The 25,683-nt window shown below is 35.2% G+C and overlaps 1 protein-coding gene across 2 annotated transcripts; it reads left to right on the plus strand.

The window, feature by feature from the left end:
- Nucleotides 1-11,107: 11,107 nt before the first annotated feature.
- Nucleotides 11,108-25,683, plus strand: LOC134243320 (uncharacterized). Of its 2 annotated transcripts, XM_062725578.1 has the most exons (8): nucleotides 11,108-11,407; nucleotides 15,289-15,663; nucleotides 17,533-17,919; nucleotides 18,089-18,217; nucleotides 18,323-18,418; nucleotides 19,235-19,249; nucleotides 21,882-21,966; nucleotides 22,116-25,683. In XM_062725578.1, exons 1-8 carry the CDS (start codon nucleotides 11,359-11,361, stop codon nucleotides 23,134-23,136), a joined length of 2,157 nt encoding a protein of 718 aa, XP_062581562.1. In that variant the 5' UTR covers nucleotides 11,108-11,358; the 3' UTR covers nucleotides 23,137-25,683. The 2 variants fall into 2 exon arrangements, with proteins under 2 accessions (XP_062581562.1, XP_062581563.1); XM_062725579.1 differs by lacking the exon at nucleotides 19,235-19,249.

Genomic DNA, 25,683 nt, shown 5'->3' on the forward strand with positions numbered 1-25,683 from the left:
TCTAATTTTAAAAGTTAAACCGAAATATTGTTCCGAAATAAAAATTGCACATGGGGGTGTTCTCAAAACCTCCTTTAATTCACTTTTGCCATACGGAGTAAAATTGACATGAATTTGCAAATTTTTTTAAAAGAAAAAAATGAACATATTCTTCACTACTTTATTAATTAGTAATAACCAAATAAGAATCAGTAAAGCATTTTCTCCTTTTGTTGTACATGGGTTTTTCATTTTCATTTAAAATATGACACAAAATTAGATTATTTAAATTCGCTGACAATTTTCTGCAAACTTTTTTTTTTGGATTTAGTGCTTTCAGAGAAACTAGAATATGTCAATTAAAATACAAGAAAGCTTCTTTATATGCATTTTTTAATTAAAATTGCACAGAACACGTATAAGCTTCACTATCATAATACTCAGTCATTTCAAAATGCCACTTCTATGCGTATGCTTATCGCCCATCAGGCTATTCTTGTAATTTACTAATATTAGAAGTTTAGAACGTGTACATTTTATATGGAAAGTTTTCTTCCCTCTACAGTCAAACAATGGAATATCTTGCCAGAATGTATTAGGCATAATAATACCCCAGGAATATGTTCATTGAAAGAGTCTTTTAAAATACTATTTTTGCAAAAAAGCAATGAACGTCTTCATTTTTGGAATTAGAAAATAATATGTTTTACGGTGTGACCGTTGGGGCGAGCGCAGTTCATTTACTATCATAAACCTACACATGTACTGTCTATCATTCAAGAAAAAGAAAGCAAAAAGAATAAAACAATAAAAAGACATCATTTCCCAAGCATCGGGATCGAGATTCCAAACTCCTCGGAAGTTTCCGACAAAATCGGAAATACCCGAACCGTTGAAGTGACGAAAGTATGACGTCAGATAAAAAGTTCTGTTGACTTAGGACGCAAACGCTAGTTTTATGGAAAAAAGATTGCATTAAATCGTTCTTTTCAAGTAAGTTGTTGCTATGTTTTAGCCACCATGTTGCTATGCACCGCAACATGTTTTCCGAGTTTCACGGAAGCAACCGACATAACTTCGTCAAAATTCGTAAGTTTCCGGTGACGTCATTTGTATCATTTCCGAAGGGCAAGGTGAAGGCCGGGGTTGTGGCATGGGGGTATTTTTTTGAATAAGGTAAGGCAAAATCATTTCGTTAAGATTTCGGTAAGAAACAATGTTCCTTTAATTTTTTTTACTATTTTTTATTTATTCGCGCAAAGGACATTGGGTAGTGCAGGAATTCTGGGAATATTGCACAGAGAAATTTGGCTGACGTATGTACAGATTTCAATCCGAATTTCCTCTGTTCATACACGTTAGTCTATTGAGCTCGCTTCGCGAGCGTCGCGACGCTCGCTGCGCTCGCTATAATCGAACACATTGTCCGATAAGGAATAATACTAGTAATTTGATGGCAGATTTATAAAATCAATGTTAAGCAGAAACTCCAATGTGTGAACATTGTACTAATTTTTTTTTGTTTGCTTGTCAAATATATATAATTTCAAGAGATATACTGACTTTTTCAGTCAATACATAATATTAAAATTGTGATAATTTCTCTGTGATTTGCTGTTAAATGGTATTCCTAATTTTGGACTTAACATTTATATTTGAAGCTGTGTGAATATTTCCAAACAGTTACTACTTTGTATTTTTGTCCATTTTTCTCAATAAATTTGCGTCTTTTTTCTTTAACCTTTTTCTTTTTTGTTTTCTTCTTTAGTACATCCAGGGACGTATATATACACAAACGTTTATAGGTTCCTCATATACCGGTACATCCTTCTTATTTTGTTTTTTAAATATTCTTTACATGTATTTTGTATTTACTTTGACTATGATGTGGGGAGAATGCTAAAATAGACTGAACCTGCTGCCCAATCCTATTCACTTGTAGATCTGTGAATAAAATCTTGTTTAAATTAATACATGAAATGTATTTTAGGGCATTCCAAGTTTTTTCTATGTTTCGCGTCCACGTGCGCCTTGGTTTTTGACACCCCATGTCAGAAAAAACAAACAGAATCAGGAGTCCAAAAATTTATTATTCAGGTCAAAATTTGTGATTTCCAGCAATATCTCTAAATATTTGTATAATATACATTTCATTATTGGAATAGTTTCAGTATTTAATACCTTGATTTTGCTGAAGAAAATAACTTTCTTTATGAAAAATAGTGAAATGAAAACATATCTTTTGAATTACGTCATTCTTATTGCTATAAAATATGTGTTTTATTTTTTTGACATGTGTGTTTTTTGCGAATAGGTAGCTAGGTTTTTGAAAGATGAGTGGACGCTAAACAGAGAAAAAACTTGGAATGGCCTTATCTTACCCGATGTTATTTTTTTTTCACAGAGTGTCACCGAAATTGGTTGTTATTCAGTTCATGCAAAGTTTCCAGTATCAGCTCCAACTGTAGGAGCACGTGTTATGGGGTTAACTCCCAGCTCCACGCTTAGGGACTTTCAGGGTTATTAAATCTTAACATATTAACCAAATTGTGACCTTGTCACCCCTAAGAAAATCAACCCCTTGGTTCGTTTTGTAAGAAGACACATGCGCATCAATTTGAAGTTACTTGTCACTGAGAAGTGCTATCCCCCCCCCCCAATTTCCAGCACACGACACCAGTTTTCCCATTTTGACATTTTTTCCCCTTATCTTAATAAAATTTCTATGATTTTATAAGGGGGGAAAATACGGCTTTGAGCCACCCACGAGTCTCTTTAAAATGTCAATTAGAGTAAAATTATCTTAAAATTGAAAGGATGTATTTTATTCAGTAATGTAAACCTCTACTGTCTTTTCTATTACCCCCTTCCCTTCCCCCCTCGAATCCCACTGTGGGATGTGGAGATCAGTCCCTCGGATCAGATACCGTTAAATTCTTAACTGCTTAATGGCTGTAAGTGCCGATTATAGAACAAAATTTGCAGCTCTCCACTGGCAAGTGGTGGCTTCTATGAGTAAAAATCTATCAGTAAAAGATTCTCGAGAGGGACGTTAAACAACATACACCCACTCACCCAACCCCTAAAATATGTAAATTGATGAAAGTTTTCACCATGCTATAAAATCATCTAGCTATAGAATAGCATAGAAACTTAACTTAATTAAAGTTAATTTATTCTTAGCTTCTCGTATGAGGAATATTTTGCTTCTTGAGGAAACCAACAACAGCGATTCATCACTAGTAAATCAATTTAATTCTTAAAAATGCTTCAGGCATGATCGGCCACAAAAACATCGATGGACATTCTGAATGAGATTTAAGTCCACGGTAAAAGTAATGAAAATCCGAGATCTATTAAAAAGTACTTGAACAATATTTTGTTAAACCATTGAAAACGTAAAATAGGCAATAATCTACAGTTCTAATTCAAAAGATGGCCAAACAAGATAAGTGTTGAAAATGAAAGTTGTGGGTTAAGTACTAGTATTGTTAGAATGAAACTTAAAATGTCCCATTGAAGGATACAACGTCGTATACATTAACAATACTTTTATGCATTTTTTAAAAAACTTGATTTCGACTTTTATGTAGAGAGAAATATACTTAAAGGGGCATGGACACAGTTTCAACTGAATTTTTTAAACTGATTTTAATGTTTACAATTCCTACCCAAGGAATCATCTAATGATCAGCAAAAATTTGAACATCATTTGTTGATTAAGAGACGAGATACAGAACTTAAAAATCTTCATAATGTAAACAAGGCTCGTGCCTTGTTTTTGTTTACATATAGAAAATGTAATATTTATAACAAAATGAAATTCAGCAAATCAGTAGAAACTGTCTAATTGTATTTAGAATTAAATTCTTTGTTGAAAGTATCTACTTTGAAAGAATATATTAATATATTAACCTATGTAAACAAAAACATGACACGAACCTTGTTTACATATCAAAGGTTTGGAGCTCTAAACCTGTCTTGTATCTCGACAACTGAAGTTCAAATTTTTGATGATCATTAGAAAGACACTAGATAAATATTTTTAAAAATGGAAAATAAATTTTAAAATTTCAGCTGAAACTGTGTCCATGCCCCCTTTAAAGCAAATATGAGCTGCAACTTTGATGTCGAAATTTTTTGTTGCAATATTGTAAATAACTATTTCATTGACTGAAAAAATAACATTATATAACTTTTCTTGTTCATACTTGCGATGGAAGATCTATTTATAAGCTTTGATTGAATCAAAATTACATTATTGTCGTCCTGTACAATAACGATTTCTTATATAAAACTGTATTTTGGATTGTATATAAAAGTCTTTTCTTCTGCTTTATTTTAGTCCAATTATCATGAAGGTTTAAGTTACATACAAATTTATCAACATAACACCTTTTAACACCAAATTAAATTTTCAACAATGCAGCTCATATTGCTTTCAGTCCATGTGAAATAAGTTTACTGAACAGGTCACAGACCAAGGTCAATGTCGCATGAAGATCATTTTATATCTGACGGTCTGGCAGAAATTATGTCTTGTTTTGAACATGAATCGAAGAACTATAAACAAGTTCTTACAATCTAATACGAGTAAGGCCTCTCCTTAGATGTGTATAAAATATTGTTATTCATTTGAAAAGGCAAATTTATACTCGTATATCTAGCTCCTCATAACCTTTGAACATCGATTTTTCCCCCTTCCCCACAGTCACACATTTTATAACTCTCGTATACCATTTCCTATTTCTAACGCAAAACCACACATATAATGTTTCCACGCAATCACGCATTTCTCAAGAACTTTCAAAAGTAAATTTGATCTTCAATTTAATGCCAATTATCTTCTTTTTTCATACTTGCTACAATCTCATAAAATAAGAAAAGTTATAATCTTATTAAAATATTACGTCGTAATTATTGACAAGTTTCTGTTGAAGAGAAACTTGTACCGCGCTATAACAGTGCTTGCGGGGAAAAAGGTAACGTCATATTTGTTGTGTCACAGTTCAATAAGTTGTAAGGAGGAGTTAAAGCATACTTATGAAGATAACGAACAGTATTCAAGATCAAAAGTCCATAAAACAATTCAAAATAGGAGCAGAGCAAACACGGACCTCCAAAACACCAAAGGTGGGATCAAGTGCCATGGAGGAGTGAGCAGCCCCTGCCGACCGGTCACAGTTCCCGCCGTGTGCTCCTTGTCATGCTCGGGAAATAACGGGAAAATCCGTCGTCAGTTCAGTGTATAATGGACTAACAATTAGTCTGAAAAACGTCTGACAGCATTTGACTCAATGATAATTTGTATTTGCTGACAAGGTCATTGTATCGACCATAGAACTTGCGAAAGAGAGACCTTTGGCCAATTTTCGGTTACTCAGTCAAAGGTATTTCGCATATTGTGTCATACTGCATTACGTTTTCCTTTCAAAATAATTTGAACCTCAAACAAACCTCCAATTAACTCAACCAATGCATCGATATTAAATATCGACAGAAGGAAATCTATCTGTACTATAGATGTTTGCTAAATACTGAGTAAATGTATGCAGTTTTATTATTGTTTATCAGCACAATGGAATTTATATGGTAAATTTTACAGAAAAAAATTACTGATTTGGTGATAGTATACAACATAATTAATCCAGGTTACAATGGCATATTCTAATCGATACACAGAAACCACGAATCTCAGCAGTTTTAAGCGTATTAATAAAAGAGGATATTTAAAACGAAATCAAGCTAAATACAATTTTTTAGTTTGGAAATTTGGAATACGAGAGTTTGGCTTCCTCCAGCTGTTGTTTGGTGTCCAATACTTTCACCGTCACTTTCGGAATAGTCATTTCATTGCGGTTAATCTGGACACTTTTTAATGTCACGTGATCTTTTGGCGGGATTTTGGAGTCTGAATGACAATGACGGTGAGGTGACGGGATGTATGACGTTTTTGTTATACCGAAGGTGGGGCTATTGGGCGGGCAAGGAGTAGGTCCGCGTTCAGTTCGACAAGCAAGTTCACACATCGGACAGTCCTCGCATGTATGAGATGGTACAATGATGGGGGTAAGCTTAGGGAAACTCGGCGGAGGTGTGTAGCGCTGTAATGGTTTACTTTTAGTATAATGAATATTGACCCACTTTTGAACATCGTTTGTAGACTTTTTGTTGTCTTTTGATTGCTTTTTATTCAAGATGTGGTTCCGTCCTTTTTGCTTCATCCTCCGAAAATCTTCGTAACTTGGCCAACCAATCTTCATCTGATCCTGTTGTTGTCTAGGGGGACCTGTTTGGCGGTAGGGATCAGAGAGGCTGCCGTATCCCCGCGATTTCCGCCTTTGCAATGTCGTGATTGTGGTTCTTGTTTCGCTAGGTGCAACACGAGAAATCTCGGACCGATTTTCTGCCTCCACCTGGTCTATCAAAGATTCTTCTATTGAAGAATTTAGATCCAATGTTTCAAAATGAACGTCCATCCTGTCTGTATCGTCGCTGTTTACTTCACTGTGTCGACGCTGTTCTTGTGCTGAGTTACAAGTCTGGCAGTCCATGATCACTGGTACATTGCATGACTTCCGGGGAGTGGATAGGAAGCTGTGGTCAGTCTGGATGAGGGGCCGTGGTGTGGCAGTGTCCAGCAATGGTACCTCGTTCTCCCTTCCTGGGGTCACAAAATGGTAACTTTTGATGCTGGCAGACTTGACCCTTGACGTGCTTTTGGCTTGTCGTCTGCCTTTGTCGATCATCATCTTCAGGGACTGTCGCGTGTTCTCTACCGCCCGATTATCCTCGTCATTTCCCACATACGTTTCCACGTTAATCCGAAACATCGGGAGGTACACTACTCTTTTGTTGTAAAGTTTTGCTGGTTTTACAGGTTCACTGTTCCTTGACGCAGCAATTTTATAGCGACTTTCAAACACTTTACTCCGAGTTCGTTGCATTTTGGGGAGGAATTGATCCTCCCTGGCGGATTCACTATCTTCCTCCTGGTGCTCGGCGGAAATGTCCTCCTGCCTCGTGTCCGGGTCGTCTAGAGGCGAGGTATTCGTTGGCTTGTCTTGGTGGACGAAGCCGTTATCGGTTGATATATCTAGGGATTTCTGAGGAATTTCATTCCTGTCTGAAGAAAAATTAGCAACTTTTGCTCGCCTTATGCTCCCTAGAGGGCGAACAATTTTCATCAGACTTCCCACGTCAGTTTTTCCTAACACAGAATATAGGGGTTTAGCCTGTATTGACATTTTATAATGATCAATTGGCATATTGAATCCTGATTTCGATCGTAAATCTATTATCTTCCAATCGCCTTCACTTTTTAAACGAAAGTCATTTCCAGGTGTGTTTTAACTCTTTGTGAGATTTTTATCTCATATATAACGACGACATCTCTGAAACTCTGTGGGCCATCAAAAACTGCTTAACTAAACTGACGTAATTCACAGCAAACGAACTCACGGCAATAAATAAGCAGGTCTTTTTTGACACTTCTATGCGATAATCCATCCTATAATGTGTTTGTCCACTATTTTTAACGTTGTTTGGTTGTCAACTTTCTAACTATTAAAACTTTACTATCCACTTAGAACAGATTTGGTGCTTCCTAAACGCCAAACTTTAATATTTCACGCACTGTTTAGGGAAACGCCAAAATCCAAATTGATACATCCATATTTAATTGTACGCACCGCAAACAACAGTTTGAAATCAGCTAGATTGAATACTTGGATTTGAAACAGGCATTTCAGAGATTTAAAATTATAATCTGATAACAAAACTTTCAATAGACCCTCGCTGCACCACGGCGAAATAAGAAGATCGCTCTGACGAGTAATACTGCAGCGTCGTTCTGGGATAAATCCTCGTGGTCAGTCACTACTAATTAAGGAAATCTCAAAAGGACAAAGACTCCCAGAGGGATTTTCTTCAGGAATCAGATTAGGGTGTTTTAAGTTGTTTATAGATGCCTTAACCAAACTTTATTACATATTAAAAAGCTGTTTAAAAGGACAACTGCCTGGTGTATTGATTTCGAAAATAGACGTAACAAAGTGTGAATTATAGAAGAAAAGATTTAAAGAGATTGATTGCATGTAATTAACGTATGGTCTATCGACGGTTGTCAGATTAGGACCACCGAAGACAGCACGTGTCACCGTCACCCGCATCAACCCCCGCTCCTAAAGTACATTGTTCTCAATCTAGATATAAAGTACCAATTCTTTATATCAATTAAATATTTTCTAACTTCTAGAAGACCTGCAATATCTCCACACAATCTTCTAATATAACGGACAGCAAGCCTGAACCCAAGGATTCGAAGGAAATTATATCAGACAAAACAAACTACCAGTGCCAAAAACGATGTTTTGTTATTAAAGAATTGTTGTTCTTAAGGTCGATCAAAACACTTAAACCTACGACAGTGCTATTTAAAGAGAAATTAAATCTTGGTCACTACCAGGGCAATCTGAATTGAAATTAAGCTGATTTTCCTTTAAAGTTCACAAACACCCAGAGAGAGAAAGACAGAGAGAGAGAGAGAGAGAAATTTAGTTTTCAAAGTGTCTGAAATATACATGCACAAAACAATTAACAAACTGAGCAAATTTCAATCAATTTAATAGATTTAATTTATAGAGGTAAAAATTTAAAGAGATTTAAAGGGACAACAAGAAACGTCAGTAATTGCGCATACATTCACACGGAATATGACATTTGAAAGAGAAGGAAAGAATTGCTAACAACAGGGCGCAATTAGTACCCATGGTAATTCCAATAATAATTTTCAAACGGTAATTAATGACAATACCCTTTTTAATTTCACACAGTTTCAAATCTATTTTTTCAGTATGTCTTAACGGAGTTTTTTTCTTACCTTGACTGTTATTTTTGTTTCTATATACATGTATATGGATATAAGTACCTCGATCTATATGTACCTCTTGTACCAGCGATCTGATTTGGAGAGAATAAAGAAGTGAATTGAAATTGAGAGTTCCGTATGCTTTGGGGTACCCAGCTATAATAGTTTCTGCTTGACGTATAAACCTAGATACATGGGGTCACCAAGTCCTTGCGACAGAGAGTTACTCAGATAACCCAGTTATAATTATGACGATGAATCATTTGCGAAATATTTTTGTTTTTCGCCGTTGTTTGTTAAATGTGTCTATTGATTTTTCAATTTCTGACATAACGTTTGGGTAATGTGAGAACTGAGTTTAAATGGATGCGGAAACGATCTAATCTTCATTGTCCAAGGTACATTCACAACCATCGGTTCGGGGTGAAAAGGCTCCGTCTCAGCTGTAGAGATATATATGTGATAGAGACGGGAAAAATCTTAGTGATTCAGCTCGATCATTTTACTGTACTTAAAAAAAAAACTTGATTTGCGTTTACAAAGATGAACATGCTGCTTTTACTGTTAATATAATTACTAGTATTCAAAAAGACAATGAATTTAATTGAATATCACTAAAAAAAAGTTATTTAACTATAATGTCTACACCCAAATTTAATTTAATTGGTTGGTTTGTATTTTTTAAATTACCAATGTGCATACATTTGTATTATAATATACAATTGCATACAGTTTTTAGCTTACCTGAGCCAAAGGCTCAAGTGAGCTTTTCTGATCACATTTTGTCCAGCGTCCGTCTGTCTGTCCGCGTCTGTCTGTCTGTAAACTTTTCACATTTTCGACTTCTTCTCAAGAACCCCTGGGCCAATTTCAACCAAACTTGCCACAAAGCATCCTTGGGTGAAGGGGATTCAAGTTTGTTCAAATGAAGGGCCACGCCCTCATTCAAGGGGAGATAATTGGGAATTAATAAAAATTTGGTGGTATGTTTTAAAAATCTTCTTCTCAAGAACCACTGTGCCAGGAAAGATGAAACTTATGGGGAAACATCCTCAGGTAGTGTAAATTCAAGTTTGTTCAAATCATGACCCCCGGGGGTAGGGCGGGGCCACAATGGCCGACCAAAGTTTTACATAGAAATATATAGGAAAATTCTTTAAAAATCTTCTTCTCAAGAATAGCTTAGCCATAATTGATCATATTTATATGGAAGCATCCTCAGGTAGTGTAGATTCAATTTTGTTCAAATCATGACCCCCAGGGGTAGGGCGGGGCCACAATGGCCGACCAAAGTTTTACATAGAAATATATAGGAAAATTCTTTAAAAATCTTCTTCTCAAGAATAGCCAAGCCATGATTGATCATATTTATGGAAGCATCCTCAGGTAGTGTAGATTCAATTTTGTTCAAATCATGACCCCCGGGGGTAGGGCGGGGCCACAATGGCCGACCAAAGTTTTACATAGAAATATATAGGAAAATTCTTTAAAAATCTTCTTCTCAAGAATAGCCAAGCTATGATTGATTATATTTATGTGGAAGCATCCTCAGGTAGTGTAGATTCAAATTTGTTCAAATCATGACCCCCCGGGGGTAGGGCGGGGCCACAATGGCTGACCAAAGGTGCTCAGGTGAGCGATGTGGCCCATGGGCCTCTTGTTAAATGTACACGGCGTACATTTTTTAAAACTAAAATAAGATTTAAAAAAAAACACACACAACAGAAAAGGGAAAGAAAGAAAGCAAGCAGAAAAAAAATGCGAAGGAATGTTTTCTGTCTTTCTGTACATATACATGTCAGTTCTTATTCACAATATAAACACAAACGCCTGTAGACATTTTTTCTTTCAAAATTCACTGAAATATCTGCGTAAATAGGAAAAATCTCTCACAAAAGAAGTGATATCTGTTTAGTTGAACAACTCTATTTGGCCAAAACATATATGATTTGGTGAAAAATGTAACCTCATTTACAGTTCAATATACTATTTGAAAACTTCCAGATAAACATGTATTATGTTTTGTAACTTTTATCCTAGTGACATTTTCAAGAGTCTATTTTCATATTTTTTTTATTTAATAAGAATATCCTAATAAGCTTTCCACTGAAAAAATTATCAAAGAACAAAGTAACCTTTATATATCCGAAGAGCCCGTGATCTGCAACGAACGATCGACAACTCAGTAGGAAGTTTGGGTCCTGCTTGTATTAGTCGAGTACAATTTCACTGGACACCCATAAAAACAATATCCGGTTCCGGTGCCCAGGTGAAAAAAAATGGCTGAACCTTAAATGAAACTAAAAACAAAAACATTTTTTTGGATTAGATTTTAAGATCACCACCAGTTTGAATGTTGGAATTTGCTACTTGTTTAATAAGTAAGATATAGAGTATTTCGACAGAGCTTATAAAATATCGTGGCATCTGTTATCACAAAGTCTTACTGACCAAGAGGTCACCAGATTGAATTGAGGAAGGGTCGCGATGTAAGAACTATTGGATTGATCATGCCGGCGTACCATCTAGTCTGGCTGACACTCGAGATCTTTGTTTCAGGTTTGTATCACTTTCTTGAAGTGGATGATATGATATCTATTCTAGGCTAACATTCCTCTGTACAAGTCACAGTGCTGTAAATGACAGTCAGTATAAATGCTATATATAGATTGGTTTCAAAAACATAAAACGGAAAGCGATTTCTAAAAGTATTGTTAGCCTTACACACTGGTACTTTTTAAAAATATGTAGTTATTGCATATTGTGACACATATGCAGGTCCATGTCTTGATTAAGCTATATAGCTTTATAAAGCTATATAGCTTTATTAAGCTATTTAAAATAGCTTAATAAAGCTATTTATATGCAGTTTTTAACAAAAACGTTTTTAGTGAGAAATAAACAAAAAGTCGCAAGTATTTGACTATCCATATATGTACTTTGGGCTATCAAAAAAACAACCTAAATCATAGAAAGTTCTAACATTGCTGTTGTTGAATACTTTTAAGCAAAAGATGATTTTCCATTGTTTGAGTAACTGTACTAGGGGAAAGTGTCCTATTGAGTGCGGTAAGGCGTGGATAAGTATGATTGCTTCTCATTGCGTTGAACTGTTACCAATCAATTATCCTGTTGGCCAAAACTGACCTCCTTTATAATTTCATTCAAGAAATAACTGTGTGGTCACTCATCAATAGCCCCCAAACTTTGAAAAATTTGAGTACAAAGTCTCTCAAGGAGACACAATTTGGTGAGTGATTTTTACATGCATTGTATTCAGAAGAGTTCAAAGTTTAATATTTCCACTGCACCAAGGTGCGACTTTTTGCACATGCTGAAAAAATAAAACATTTGAAATTTTTTTTTTGATAAAATAGCTTAATTAAGCTATTTCGAATAGCTTAATAAAGCTATATAGCTAAATCAAGCTATATAGCTTAATCAAGACATTGTGCCGGACCTGATACAATGAAGCGCATTGAAGTGGTAAAATTTTCCGTTTGAATGAAACGTTCTGAGTCATGTTTTGAACGTCAGTTATAACATAATGACACGCCCATATTTTTAGAAACGAGAAAGAAATATTCGTCGTGATGTTTTAGGACACCCCAATCTTCGCGACAAGCAACATGAGTTACACAAAAATGGAGCTTTAAAAAATTAGAAGAAAGAATTAGAGATTCCCCGCTTCTGTAGAACTCAAATTACAACGAATATGAACATATTTTTCAACTTATCATGTCTACTGAAGTTACCACAACACATGTTATGGTCGAACACGCGTTTACTCGGTGTTTATTTAGACCGTCAATTTGATTGGTTATTATATTTATAGAAAACCTGTTCTACAGGTATTCGAATGAACAAATTGACCGTTTTATCCATTTCTAAAGAAATGGGCGTGTCATAAGATGAAAATAAACGTTCTAAAGATAGCTCAAAACGTTCCATTCGAATGGAAAATTTTACCACTTCAGTGCGCTTCATTGTATGTACATATGATTCGTTGTTTACAACCTCAACACTGATCTTGCAGCTCGGAAATTGATAGTTTGGTGAAATATGAGTATTTAAGGAATCACTGTCTAGTTAGTATAGTATTCCAGGGCATAAATGATAGAGGGAAGCAAAGCCCGTTATGCATAAATTATCCCATGTTTCCCACTATCATTGATGTCCCTGGCATACTATACTAACTAGACAATGATTCCTTATATCTCATTTCATTGTGAAATAAAATTGTATATTAAGACTTTAAAAATGTAGACAGATTTGAATTACATGAGGACTCCCATGCCAATTTCAATAGCCCTTGCCCACAGACGTCAAACACAAAGGCGCTGCCACACAAGATTTAAATGCATATTTGGCCTCCTGAGTGTTAGTCATACATGAATATTTCCATTTCTAATTTTTTTTCTCTGTGATAACTCTTTGAAAGTTAGAGGAGTTGACATCTTAATAATTCTACTGGAATGTAAATTAGGTAGGTTGATAGGTCAGGAGCTAAGGAGGCTTAATATGCATGCAAATCTAGTGTGCATCTGCCTCTGTGCCTAATGCTAAAGGTGCCAAATATGCATGCAGAGTTGTGGAAAACTGCCGGTCATGCCGGCAAAACCGACAAAAAATTTGCATGACCGATAAAAATGCTATCAGTGTCGGTCCAAATGACCAGTCCCTCTTTTGGTTAAAGTTTTTCTGTTTTTCCATTTCTCAGCTGTGCATTTCCCATCTTAATTATCGTACCTTGTATGCGATTGTGTAATACATTTTCTTTAATCAAGATCGAGGCTGTAAATGAAAGCGAAACTAGGATGGTTCTCGTGACCTATTAAATTCACAACTGGGACAGAATTAGGTAAAAAACGTATCAAAGAAAAAAATAAAGAGGAGCTGATTTAAAATATGAAAAATTTCCACAGAAGGAATTCAAGCACAGGTGGGGAAAGCAGTCATTCTAGTTAGAATAATCTAACTGTGTCTCGGTACAGGCCCTCACCACAGTTAGAATACGTCCCATATACTTGCAATGTAGCAAATCGGAGCGGATCCGCTCCGAAACGATTTTGAAGAATATAAAATGATTTGCACTGGGAATAACTACCAAAATAATCAAAACAAACCTTCTTGAGATTGCTTATGCCTTTTATCCCAAAAAATAATCCATATAAATACGAAAATCCAATTAATTTTCTCAACGTTTTTCTCTCGATTCAAATTACCTGCCATGTTTACATTCGGAACTCTCTAGATTGTTCCTAGTAAATGCACTATGCGAGTTATTGCCCGTGTTTCTTTCTGCTACATTACGAATACACGGAACGAATTCTATCGTTAAACCGGGTCCGTAGGACAATATCATTTTAACGAAAGAACATTCTATCTACAGTAAATCTAGTACTACTGACTGTCCCGGATTTTCGTTTTTTACCGATCGTGTTGATATCTTTATTTATCGATGAAAAGAATTTTTGCAATTTCTAGACCAATTTTCAATTCCCAAATGCATAAATGTTTTATAAAAATTATGTACACTATGCTGAATGAGCATTGCGACCTGCCCAAAAGTGGTTATATCTGGTATTGTTCTTTATGAATGCAAAATTAAAAGAAAATGGAAGAGGACTTGGAAATGGAGACTGAATTTTGTATCATTATTAACATGATTAAAATGATTTATTAAAAAAAATGTGTTATTAAGTGAATATATATTATGTTTTGTTTTTTTTTTCATTTTGCAACTTACTATTTCGGACTGACAGAAATCACTTCGGACCGGCTTATTTTGTTTTCTTGTCGGTCCGATTGACCGGCTATCTGAAAAAGTTTTCCACAACTCTGTGCATGTAAATCTCTTGCAGCTGCCTTTGTGTTTGACGTCAGTGGACGAGGACTATTAAAATTGGCATGGGAGTCCTCATGTAATAAAAATGTCTATATTTTTTTTTCAAATCTAAATCTACATTTTATATCCCAATGAAATGGAAATATAAGAAATCACTGTCTAGTTAGTACAGTATGCCAGGGACATCAACGATAGTGGGAAACATTGGATAATTTTTGCAAAACATGCCCTGGCATACTATACTAACTTGACAGTAATTCCTTAATTGTTCGCCCTGAAACATGTTTGCCCTGGCCTTGACACCATAGGCCCTCAAATTCTATTTTTATAAAAATAAGAATTGGTTTATCTATCAATATTGACATTATCAAAGAAAGATCCTCTATTTCTCTTACAAATGGAGTACAAATTTTCTAATTTGCATAAACTGAAGTTTGTCCCACAGATTTGCATTGAAATATCATTACCATTTATAAATGTGAGGCTATCTGAATATTTCATGGTTAACTTTATGTAATAAAATCTTTAAATTGAAGTTCAAAATCGATGTGAATAATATCGATAACTATTAACAAGTTTTCTGTGTTAACAGTGATATCTGGACAGGAAGATGTACAAACCACCACGGCTTGTGTGGGACGTTGTGACTTTGGTTATAGGATGGACTGTCCTCAAGGACAAAGGGTAGCTCCTCGAGATTTGACGTACTATGCCAAACAGACCAACGCTCAGTGTCCAGACTCGGACAACCCGAGCCTGATGTGCCAGTCCAGTGAGCAGTGTTGTAGTTACTATGGCGGGGACTGCAGTCTCCCATTCTCCTATCAGAAAGCATTCCAGGTGTTTAACAACTGCTCAGGTTACCAGAGCTGTGGCTGGTTCCGAGCTGAGTCCGTACAGATTGGGTCACGCTGTAGCTATAGAGACAAAACAAATTACATCGCTGCCTCCTACAGCTGTATCAAAGGTCAGTCATGTTTTTTATCAGTACACAGCTTATAGTGGTGTTTCGATTATCGCCGACATCGCCGAATCTATCGCTGAAACCCAACCGATTTCGATTAATCGGATTGAAATTTGAGATCGATTAATTGGTAAAACCTGTAAATGTACAAGTTTACAAAGAACGAACTGTTGTTGACACGAATAGTCGAATACACTACATTGGCAAAGATGGCGGCGCCCTGTGTCGCAGACAACGAGGACAACCAGCGAGAAATACTTCCCTACCCCGGCACTAAATCGAAGTCTGCCAACGAAACAAAACTTAAAATGCAGGGCCGTCAAATTTGGACCGAATATCGGACCCATTCCCAATGGCACAAAGTGCTAGATTTTCCCAATTTCATACTTAAAAATTCCCCAAAACGTGTTTTCTTGTTTATATCACCTAATTTTCCACACATGCATCCTTTATTTGATCCATTTAGCAGTAATGCATGGTTGATTTTAATCTGCAACATCCCTGTCATGATCGTTTATTTCTAACTCGAATTTCCTCTGTCATGGAATAGAGATCTATAGATAGGTCATACGTAGATTGGGTTGGAGAACTTATTTACATTATTTAACAAGGATAACCATTATGAGTTAGTTCATAAAATAAATAAATATATTTTTAAGTGAATTATAAGTTAAAATAAACTCTTGGATACTATCTATTTCATTTGCATGTGTTAAATGTCCAGAAAAAAAAGAAATAAATTGTAGATCTAGGCAATTTTATGATATATTACCTTTAAAAGGAAAATTTTAAATAGTAACTTAATAATTTCAATAAAATTATTCTTTATAATCTAAATTTTTGATTCATTTAAGATGCAATTAAACAGTAAGAAATACCCCCCCCCACATTTTTCAGTCTCTGTATTAGTGAAAATAAAAAAAAATGCCTGCCTAGTAAGTAAATGTTTGATCTGTTAAATATAGATTTTATCAGACCTTATGACTTATGTCCTGTAAATTTTGGCTTTTCAAGTATACTTTTCAAAGTGATAAATGGCTTTCATGATTAAATATTTTGCTTGGAAGGGGGGGGGGGTGTTAATTCATGAAAGTATGTTTAAAATTTTCCCAATTTGACAAAAATGTTGAGGATTTTTCCCAAACGGTACTGCGACAGCCCTGACATGTCAAGAGCCATTTGCAAACTCTGCAGGCGAACGTTAGCCAATAAAGGTACTACATCGACTTTAAGCTCTGTCGTCCTTGGTAAGAAGTTTGGGAAAACGCTATACACGCCCCTTTTTTTCACCAGGTTGTTATGTATTTTGTTAGTTACAAGTAGTTAGTACTAGTTAGTAGTTACCTTGTTATTGTAATTGCCAAATTTCATGTTAATAAGTTGTTAGTTACATTGAATAATAAAAAAAAAAAATTTTTATAGAGTCATATATCCTTTATTTCACATAATATGTTTCAAAATAAATATGGAAACCGATTAATTCGATTAATCACTAAAATCGGACTCCGATTATTAACCGATAATCGGTTTCAGATTTTTTCCGATTATACAACACTAACAGCTTAGGCCCAGATTTTTTTTTTGTCTTTTAGACAGCTATTTGAAAGAAATGAGAAAAAATGTGCTACACATCTAAAAGGAACACAGTATTATCTTTATGATTTAATAAAAAAATTGAAAGAGCAATGAACTGAGTAAAAGCTGAATTTTATGTAATGAAAAGGCAGAGGAAGTGATGCAGTGTTCACAACTACATTGTTGTAGATGATCTTCATACTCATAGTTTATTTCTCATCAAACTGTATCAATTATACTGGTAATGAGAGTATTCTTAAGAGTATTTCTATAACAGTTTAGATTTGTTCTTTACAGAGGAGACCTTTATTGATATCTGCTCCGAGGCATCAAGACGAGGGAAGTCTGTCTCACTCCTCTACAACGGCTCCCGTTATACCAACGCTACGGGAGCTCCTCGGGTCTGTTCCTGTGCTATATCGACGTCAGACTGCGACTCTCCAGGCAGGCTGAAGTTCCGCGCCGTAGACGTCAGACTTCATTCTCACAATGACATCAACCACTGTAATCGTTACAGCCGCGTGACCTTGACTGATACCAAGACCTCCGAGGGCTACAGGTGTCAGAAGAACTACTTCCAGAAGGGGTTCTACGATCTCTTCTACAGCGCCTCCCCCTATGCCAGGGTATCTCTGTACAATCAGCCAGGGGTCTACCCCTCCCAGGTCTGGTTAGAGGTGTCAGGTAAATGTCTCACATTTACTTCAGTTTTCCTATGTACACAGGGAATAATAGTGTAATAACGTATTTGTAATTATAAATTTTGTGAGTTTTCTTTCATTACGCAGCAATGAAGTTTTTGACAACATTATATGCTAATGCTTCATCTCATATTGTTTGTTTGATGTTGCAGCCACTGTGCGTAATATAGATGTGATAGTGACGTGTGGGAGCAATCAGCCCGAGAATCTTGTGTTCTGCGGACCCCCCTCACTTCTCACTACTCCAGCATTCGAGGACAAGACAACGACCAAAACACCGGGTAAGAATAAATAAGCACTTAATATCAGGTACTTAATCTCAGGTGATAGAGTGGTTATTGAAATTGCAATACTTTATATTTACATGATTTATATGTGCTTTCCAGGGGATATATTTGGTCCTTCTGGTAATGAAGGAGAAGTGCCATCTGGTGGAGAAAATGAACCCAGAGATAAGGAGGAGGCAACTATCAATAAGAAGGGTAAGTGATCTGTTTCTGTGGGAATACAAACATACATGTATATAGGAAATTTCTTTTAAAATCTTCTTAAAAATAGTAAGGCTATGATAAGTGATAAAATATGCAAGCATCCTTAAAGGTATGGTCAAGTTCTAATAGGAGAATAAGTTAGTACATGGGAGTATATTAGTGATATTAAAAGGAAAGCATTATTAGGTGTAGATTCTACTTTGTTCAAATCATGGCTCATGGAGATGGAATGGGACCACAAAAGGGTATCAAATTTTGACATGAAAATTCTTTTTGCTAAATCTCTTCACATACAGCAGCCTGTAGGACCATAATTAGTGATATTTTCATTTGCTTTCTTGTTGATCCCTGGAAGTAGGGCTGGGTGACAAGAGAAAATAAAGAAAGAACCTACTTGTAAAAAAATAAAAGAAAACATGGTCATGATTAGTCATTGATCATATTCATGTATAAAAATATGCAAGCATGTTCAGATCTTGTAGATTCAAGTTTGTATAAATTACCCCCCCCTCCCAACACACATACACACACACGCACACACACCCCTTTTAACCAAGGATTGGATAGGGTCAATGATCCGAAGAACAGCAGGACCAAGGTGACCCATGTGATTGTTGTGGTCCATGGGCCTTTAGGTATCTGCCTTAAATTTTTCTTTTGAAATTTTTCTTATTTACGTTGACGAGGATGCTAATTAAAGTCAGTAAAATGACTATGCATGTTCTCCAATTGTTATGCAGTGTGATGAAGACAATAGGTTAACCTTTTAACAAATTAATCATAGTAGTGTTTTATGAACTATTGAAGGTTTTGCATGGCCTGGTAAGTTGGTAACTCTTTGAAATCTATGAGGTAGTGTGTGCCTGTTTATGTTTATAATCTGGACATATAGAAGAGAAATTATTTTTAAAATCAATTTTGATAAATTTTTCATGAGGAAGCTAACATAATCTTAAATTCTTACTGGCAAAATTTCATATTAAGTTGAGTATAAACTTGTTCATAAATTAATTTTATGTAAACTTTCCTGGTGATAAAGAAATAAGGAAACAAATACGACCATAAACAGACACATTCTGGGCCACACCTGTTATCAGCAGCCTTGTCTTGATTATATCCAGAGTTATTCTCACTGAATGATATCACCAGATTTGTTGATGTTTTGAGAGATATCACCAAATACTATTATTGTATTGAGAGATATTGCCAATAACTGTTGATGTCTTGAGATGGTCTTGGTATATCACTGTAATCAGATCCAGCACTTGTCACCCTCACTAATGCATGGTGTCTCTAACCTCTGTCACTATTTAGCACCAGATTATTAATTACAGGTGAAAGCAGGACTTATTGTATTAAGTTCAAGAAAAGCATGACACAGAATTTTGTTTTGAGATTCTTAAAATCTTGTTTGATACATGATTGCAGATGAGGTCATTGTAATTAGCATTATTACAAAATGTGTTACTGATTTTTATACTTTAAACAGTAAATGTAACTGGACTGTGCCGGACATAATTAAAATCATTTTAGAGAATTTTTCAGTATAACAAAGATGTCATATCATATCTGACATATACACTAAATGTTAATTTTAATATGTGACAGGGTATACTGAAGAACATAATAATTTTCAGAATAGCGAAGACACATATCCTATTAAAAAATATAACGACATTGAGAATCCTGAACTCTAAAGCTAGTAGCAAATAAATAGCCTACCATCTTTAGATTTTCTTCATTGACATATAACATAAATGCCATGTAAATTTTAATTAAAGGTCAAGATTTAATAAATGAGTTTATTTCATTATTAATTTATTTAAAACTAAAGTTTTCCTTTATACAACTAATTTAATTAATGTGATGAAAATGAAGCTTTTCATGATATGTGTACTAGTAATCATAGTACATGTACATGTACTAGTATTGAATTTGAAATTTTGTCAAATGTAATCCCAATGTAACAAGAAGTCAACATTAATTGCTGATTTTTAAAAGACTATACTAGGCATCTGGATACGTTTCCCTTGTCTGATATGAAAAAAAAAAATTTCATTGAAAATTGTTTTCAATTAAATTGTTAAAGTTGAGAGATATCTGTTGACATCTTTTACTGGTATTATCTGGAATTGGCTATCAAGATTTTCATTTATTAATCAATTTAAAAAGTAACACTTTATGGAATTTTGTCTTTAACAGGAGAGATATTCTTTACATTAAATAATGAACTTTTGAATGATTTAAAACAGATCATATCACCTTAGACAATTTTTTAGTTGGAAAATGTAATGAAGAAGCCATTAACATTTTCTTTCCTTGCATAACATGTGACTGTATATTGACATTGGTTTTGGATTAAGCCATTAAGTACAACAATAAATAGGTAGGGTTTGATGCTTACTGCCCCCTCTGCCATCAATGTCAAATGGTCTTGTTTTTCTGTTACTCTTCATTTACTCCTAAATACGTAAAAATTCATAAGAATTTAATATCGTTATGTGGGGGTGATGGATTATTGGAAGTGTGATTACTGAGGAAGATGACCTCAGTGACCTAGAGTGGTCACAGTGAGTGATCGGGAGATCCCTGGTCATGCCTGACTGACCACAGGTAGGCCATCTATCAATGGCCAGCGATGGCTCCACATGAGTCCAGTGTAACATTTCTTGTGTTGAGGACTAGACCTCCCATGTTGGTCGATAGTAAGTCTTACAAAACTAACACTGTAAAATTTAAGGAGTTGGTTAAAACCTACAAAATATCAAATTATTGTATCATTATTTTTAATTGTAACATGTATTTAATTATTAATAATATGACTGTAAATCCATTAATGTGTCATTTGACGTATGAACCTGCTACATTTATTACGCAATTATAATCCCGATACTGTCTTTAACATCTATATTATGTATGCAGTATGGAATATTTTTCTCCCTTTATCTGCCTTTGTTACCCTAGGCACTTAAATGTCCGGTCTTCTTTATGTGGATATTAACTCTAACTGAAGGTTTAATGTGAACACATACAGGCTTGGTGGGAATACAGTGTATAGGCTGCATGAAATGTGAGAAGGCTATGTGTATTTTATATGTAGAACCATTTGTCTGCTTGACATTAATGTTAAATATGGGAACAAATGTAATTTTAAAGCTACTTATGCAATAATCATGTTATTTGACAAATTGATGTCGGTTTGTGTCAGATGTGTAATGATGACCCAATTCACCTGACAAGTTTTCCTTTATTTTAGATGAATTGTACTGTAATATTATTGTATCTACAAAACAAAGGATATTAATAAGAGAAAAAAATTAATCCTATTTCAATTTTGAGAACTCGGCATTACCCAGTTTTAAATTTATTGTTAAGATTGTATGCAGTTCATTGTAGGTGCTGCTTACCTGTATCCAGTTTAATTAGTTGCTAATACAATTTGTCATTTTTTCAGACCTTGGTCTTATTGTTGGTGCTGTAGCTGGTCTTCTGGTCATCATACTTATCATCGTTATCATCATTATCTGTATCAAACACAGGTTTGTCATCCCCACCCACCAAAAATTTATAAAGAAGTTGGATATTCTTTTTACCCTTTTCTTTACACTTTCTTAATATCTGTAAAATTTTAAATGATATCAAACTTAAATATTGACATTTGAGTTTTAAATTGATGTTAATTTTACAGGAGAGAGAAGCTGCGTAAGAAGCCCCCAATGTTGCCCCACCCTGTCCCCCTGTCCACGCCCAGCTCTGTCATTCCGTCGTCGTTTCCTTCCTCAGACACCGAGGAGCGCTACACAGAGGAGCAGTTTGGAGATGATAAATACGGAAATTACTATGAGAGCATGGCTCAGCCTAATGGTAGTATGGATAACAAATCTCCGTTTACCCCAGGAAAAGCCATGGGATCATTCTTCCCCAGTGATCGCCCCAGAGTACCTCCCCCGGCCCCACCTAGTATTCCTGCCACCCCACCTGTCGGGAAATCTCAAGCCCTACAAATCAGAAAATCCCCCGAGAACAAGCTGGATGCTAATCCTTACCACACGCCCTGGGACGGTTCTGTATTCCAGGCCCCCAGTAACAGAGTGAAGAAGAACGATCTGGCTTATGCCACTAGTGACGAGATTCAAGTGTTGATTCAAAGAATGGAGAATGAGCGTGGCCATGTAGCAGAGGGACTCACTATAGCTAAACCAATTCCGCAGAAAGGGTATATTTACATTGACGATTATCAGAAAGGTCAAGGAGAAAGTTCAAAGGCCACCAATACAGACTTGTATGTTTATCAGAGTGATTCAGAAGACTCGGAGTCGGACAGTGAGAACAAACCGGTAAATGGGGAACAATCTGACGAGGCATCTAATCGGCCATCGCAGGGAGAGCAGGGAGTAAGTGAGGGGACCCCCAGGTCTAATGACAATTTCTGTGGGAGCGAGGACACAGGGTACCGGTCAGTGGGGAGCCCTGAGCATGTGTTAGTGTCGGAGGACGATTATCTTGTGCCTGGGTCTGTAAAGTCAAACTCCAGCAAAGGGACTTCATCGTCCACAGTGAAGGTTAGTGAGCGGGGGAGCGTGATCTATAATTCCTCTTACGGAGAGCCTTACGATGCCCGACGGAGCGAGACGGGAAGTAATTCATATGGAGATCCATATGACGCGGTGCAGAAAAAAGAAACTGTTGATATGACAACTAAATTCTAAGACCTTGTTGGCATTTAATCTTGCATCTTGCCTGAAAATTAACATGTATTGATAGTGTAAATGTTAAGAGAAGTTTTGAGAATTGCGTAATTGTCAGATATTAAGGACTTGTGAATATTTTCGCGTAATGTGTAATGTGATATACGGTTTTGATAGGTGGTTTGTTTATGTAGAGAAAGGACCATGTTGCATAATGTAAGAGTTGTATATTCTCTACACACACACTAGACATTAACCTGTGAACTGCCAGTTTTCTGGAATGTCCCTGCCTTGTCTCGATGTTGTGATTCGTTGTCGTTAGTCCCTTAGTGTCCACTGTGCCATATACTACGTGGTGCCAAGTGGGGCACCTGCCACCCCACACCACCTTGTGCAGACCCCACCTTGTGGTGCTGTTAGTGTTACAGACTGTATCTCAATAAGATGGCAAAGGACACTGGATGTATAAGTATTCTTACTAGTCATATTGGATCAACAAGATAACTGGGACCTACTTAAGTTACTTTAATTTACCCCTCAAAAAAAAGAAAGTGGCATTTTGTGCATTTTCTCTGTTGTAGTGTTGAAAGTATGGTTGTGTCACATTATCTTACTATGCCAGACTTTAATAAGCAGGACAGGTCGTCATGAGAAAAGAAAAAAGCTTTTTCCCCCTACCAAAGAGGATTTGTGGGATCATAAACAGTTTGGGCTTTCAAGGTTATTGTATTTTCTAAATAGCTGTGAACTAACGGAGTAGTCTGTAGTGAGATTCTGTGTTCATTTGTTTCTTCTGCACATAATATTGTAAAATGTTTAATGTATAATTTTGTGAATTTTATATACCAGTATTAATCTGATAAAAAGGTTGTAAACAAGACAATATTGGAAACATATTACAAATATTTCATATATATATTTGGTCATGTACAAGATTTGTGTTGTGCACATTGTTTTTATCATGTAGACAAGATTTCTAAGGGAAATAATTCTTTTTTATTTAATTTAGATTATTTTTTATTTTTGTGGTTGTGAAATTTTGTTTACTAAAAACACTTAATAAGAGAAACAGGGATTCTTTATTAATATACATGTACCTTTATATTTTGACAGAACATATTTACATAACAGTGTTGAATGTTAACTCTTTAGCTTTAGGAGGAAATATTTGTGTGTACATTTTTGTTTAAAGTTTGAAGTTCTTGGCTAGGATCTAAGATTTGTAAGGAGGATATAACAGAAATATCATGCTCTCTCTCTCTCTCTCTCCCTCTCTGTCTATCTCTCTCTCCAGACCTATTGAGCATGTAGATAGGCATATCAGAGTCAGATGTATGGCCAGGTTGTGATTTTTAAATGATACATTTAAATGTTAGCTTCTTCTCCATTACAGTATTTTTAACCTTATTTATCTTCCTTAAAAAAAATTGTTGCATCAAGTTTCCATTAACTTTTTGTCAATTAACTTCATTGTGGCCAATTAAACATTCCAGAGTCTTTTTCATTTGAAACTGAAGCAGTTTCCCCCTTCTCTTATAAGATTTTTCCTCCCTGGTGCTTCCCTTGTGATATTGTCATACAATCATCTACAAATAGCTCCACATTTCTTGCTTAGTGTGCTGTTAGATTCATGTACTAAATTTATACTTTGAACTCGGTGTTCTTTTCTCAAAGCGGAAAGTAAAGGGATAATTCTTTTTCTGTATCTGTGTTTTAATATGATAGAAAAGAAGGATTTCACTGTAACTGATTGATAGTCAAAGTAATGCAGGCATTGAATAATATTGATTAATATAGCATATTTCTTTAATTCTAATTAGTCCTATTAACTATATATAAGAAGTTTTAAAAGTTGTTATATGTGTTTTGTCTTTTAGAAATTTGTATATAGTATCAATTGGAATAATTATAACATTCAGTGTTATAAATTTTATATTAGTTATTTCTTTAATGTATTAATATACTTGTTGTGAAGTATGAGATGAATATTGAAGGATGTTGAATAGATTATGATCTTATTGCTGAGTCATGTGAACGTTTTATGGGAAATCAGAGTCAGCCTGATACTTGACAGGCCATGTTTTCACAATCTCTCTGTTGTGGTTGTAAAGTATATTGTATTGTTGCCAAATTATTTATTTTTGTCATGTAATCTAGAGACATAGTTCATTCCAGAATATTGCAAAAATTATTTTAACATTCCACAGAACTCTTCATTTATAGAAATAATCATTTTCATTACCATAGAAATTAAGATACATGTTACCCTCTTTATTATTTTTTATTTACAATATTTTATTGGTAAAGAATAGCATATTTTCCCGTTTAGTACAAGTTTGTACTTTCAGCCTCAGAAAACAATCGAGCTGTTGTTTTATTGATAGTAATTAATATTACTGTTTAGCGTCTCTGCATGGTTGAATTACATTTAGTCTATAGGATACATTTTCTCTTAAAATAATGAAGTTGAGCATGATTCATTTACAGTAGCAAAAGAGAAATTGTGGTCATATTTTCATAAATTTTTGCTACCTATTAATAAAATGTGCGATATTGCCTTAAATTTGA

Source organism: Saccostrea cucullata, unplaced genomic scaffold, assembly GCF_032062105.1.
Source record: "Saccostrea cucullata isolate Sc308-1 unplaced genomic scaffold, CSIRO_AGI_Scuc_v1 ctg133, whole genome shotgun sequence".
Taxonomy (NCBI): Eukaryota; Metazoa; Mollusca; class Bivalvia; order Ostreida; family Ostreidae; genus Saccostrea; species Saccostrea cuccullata.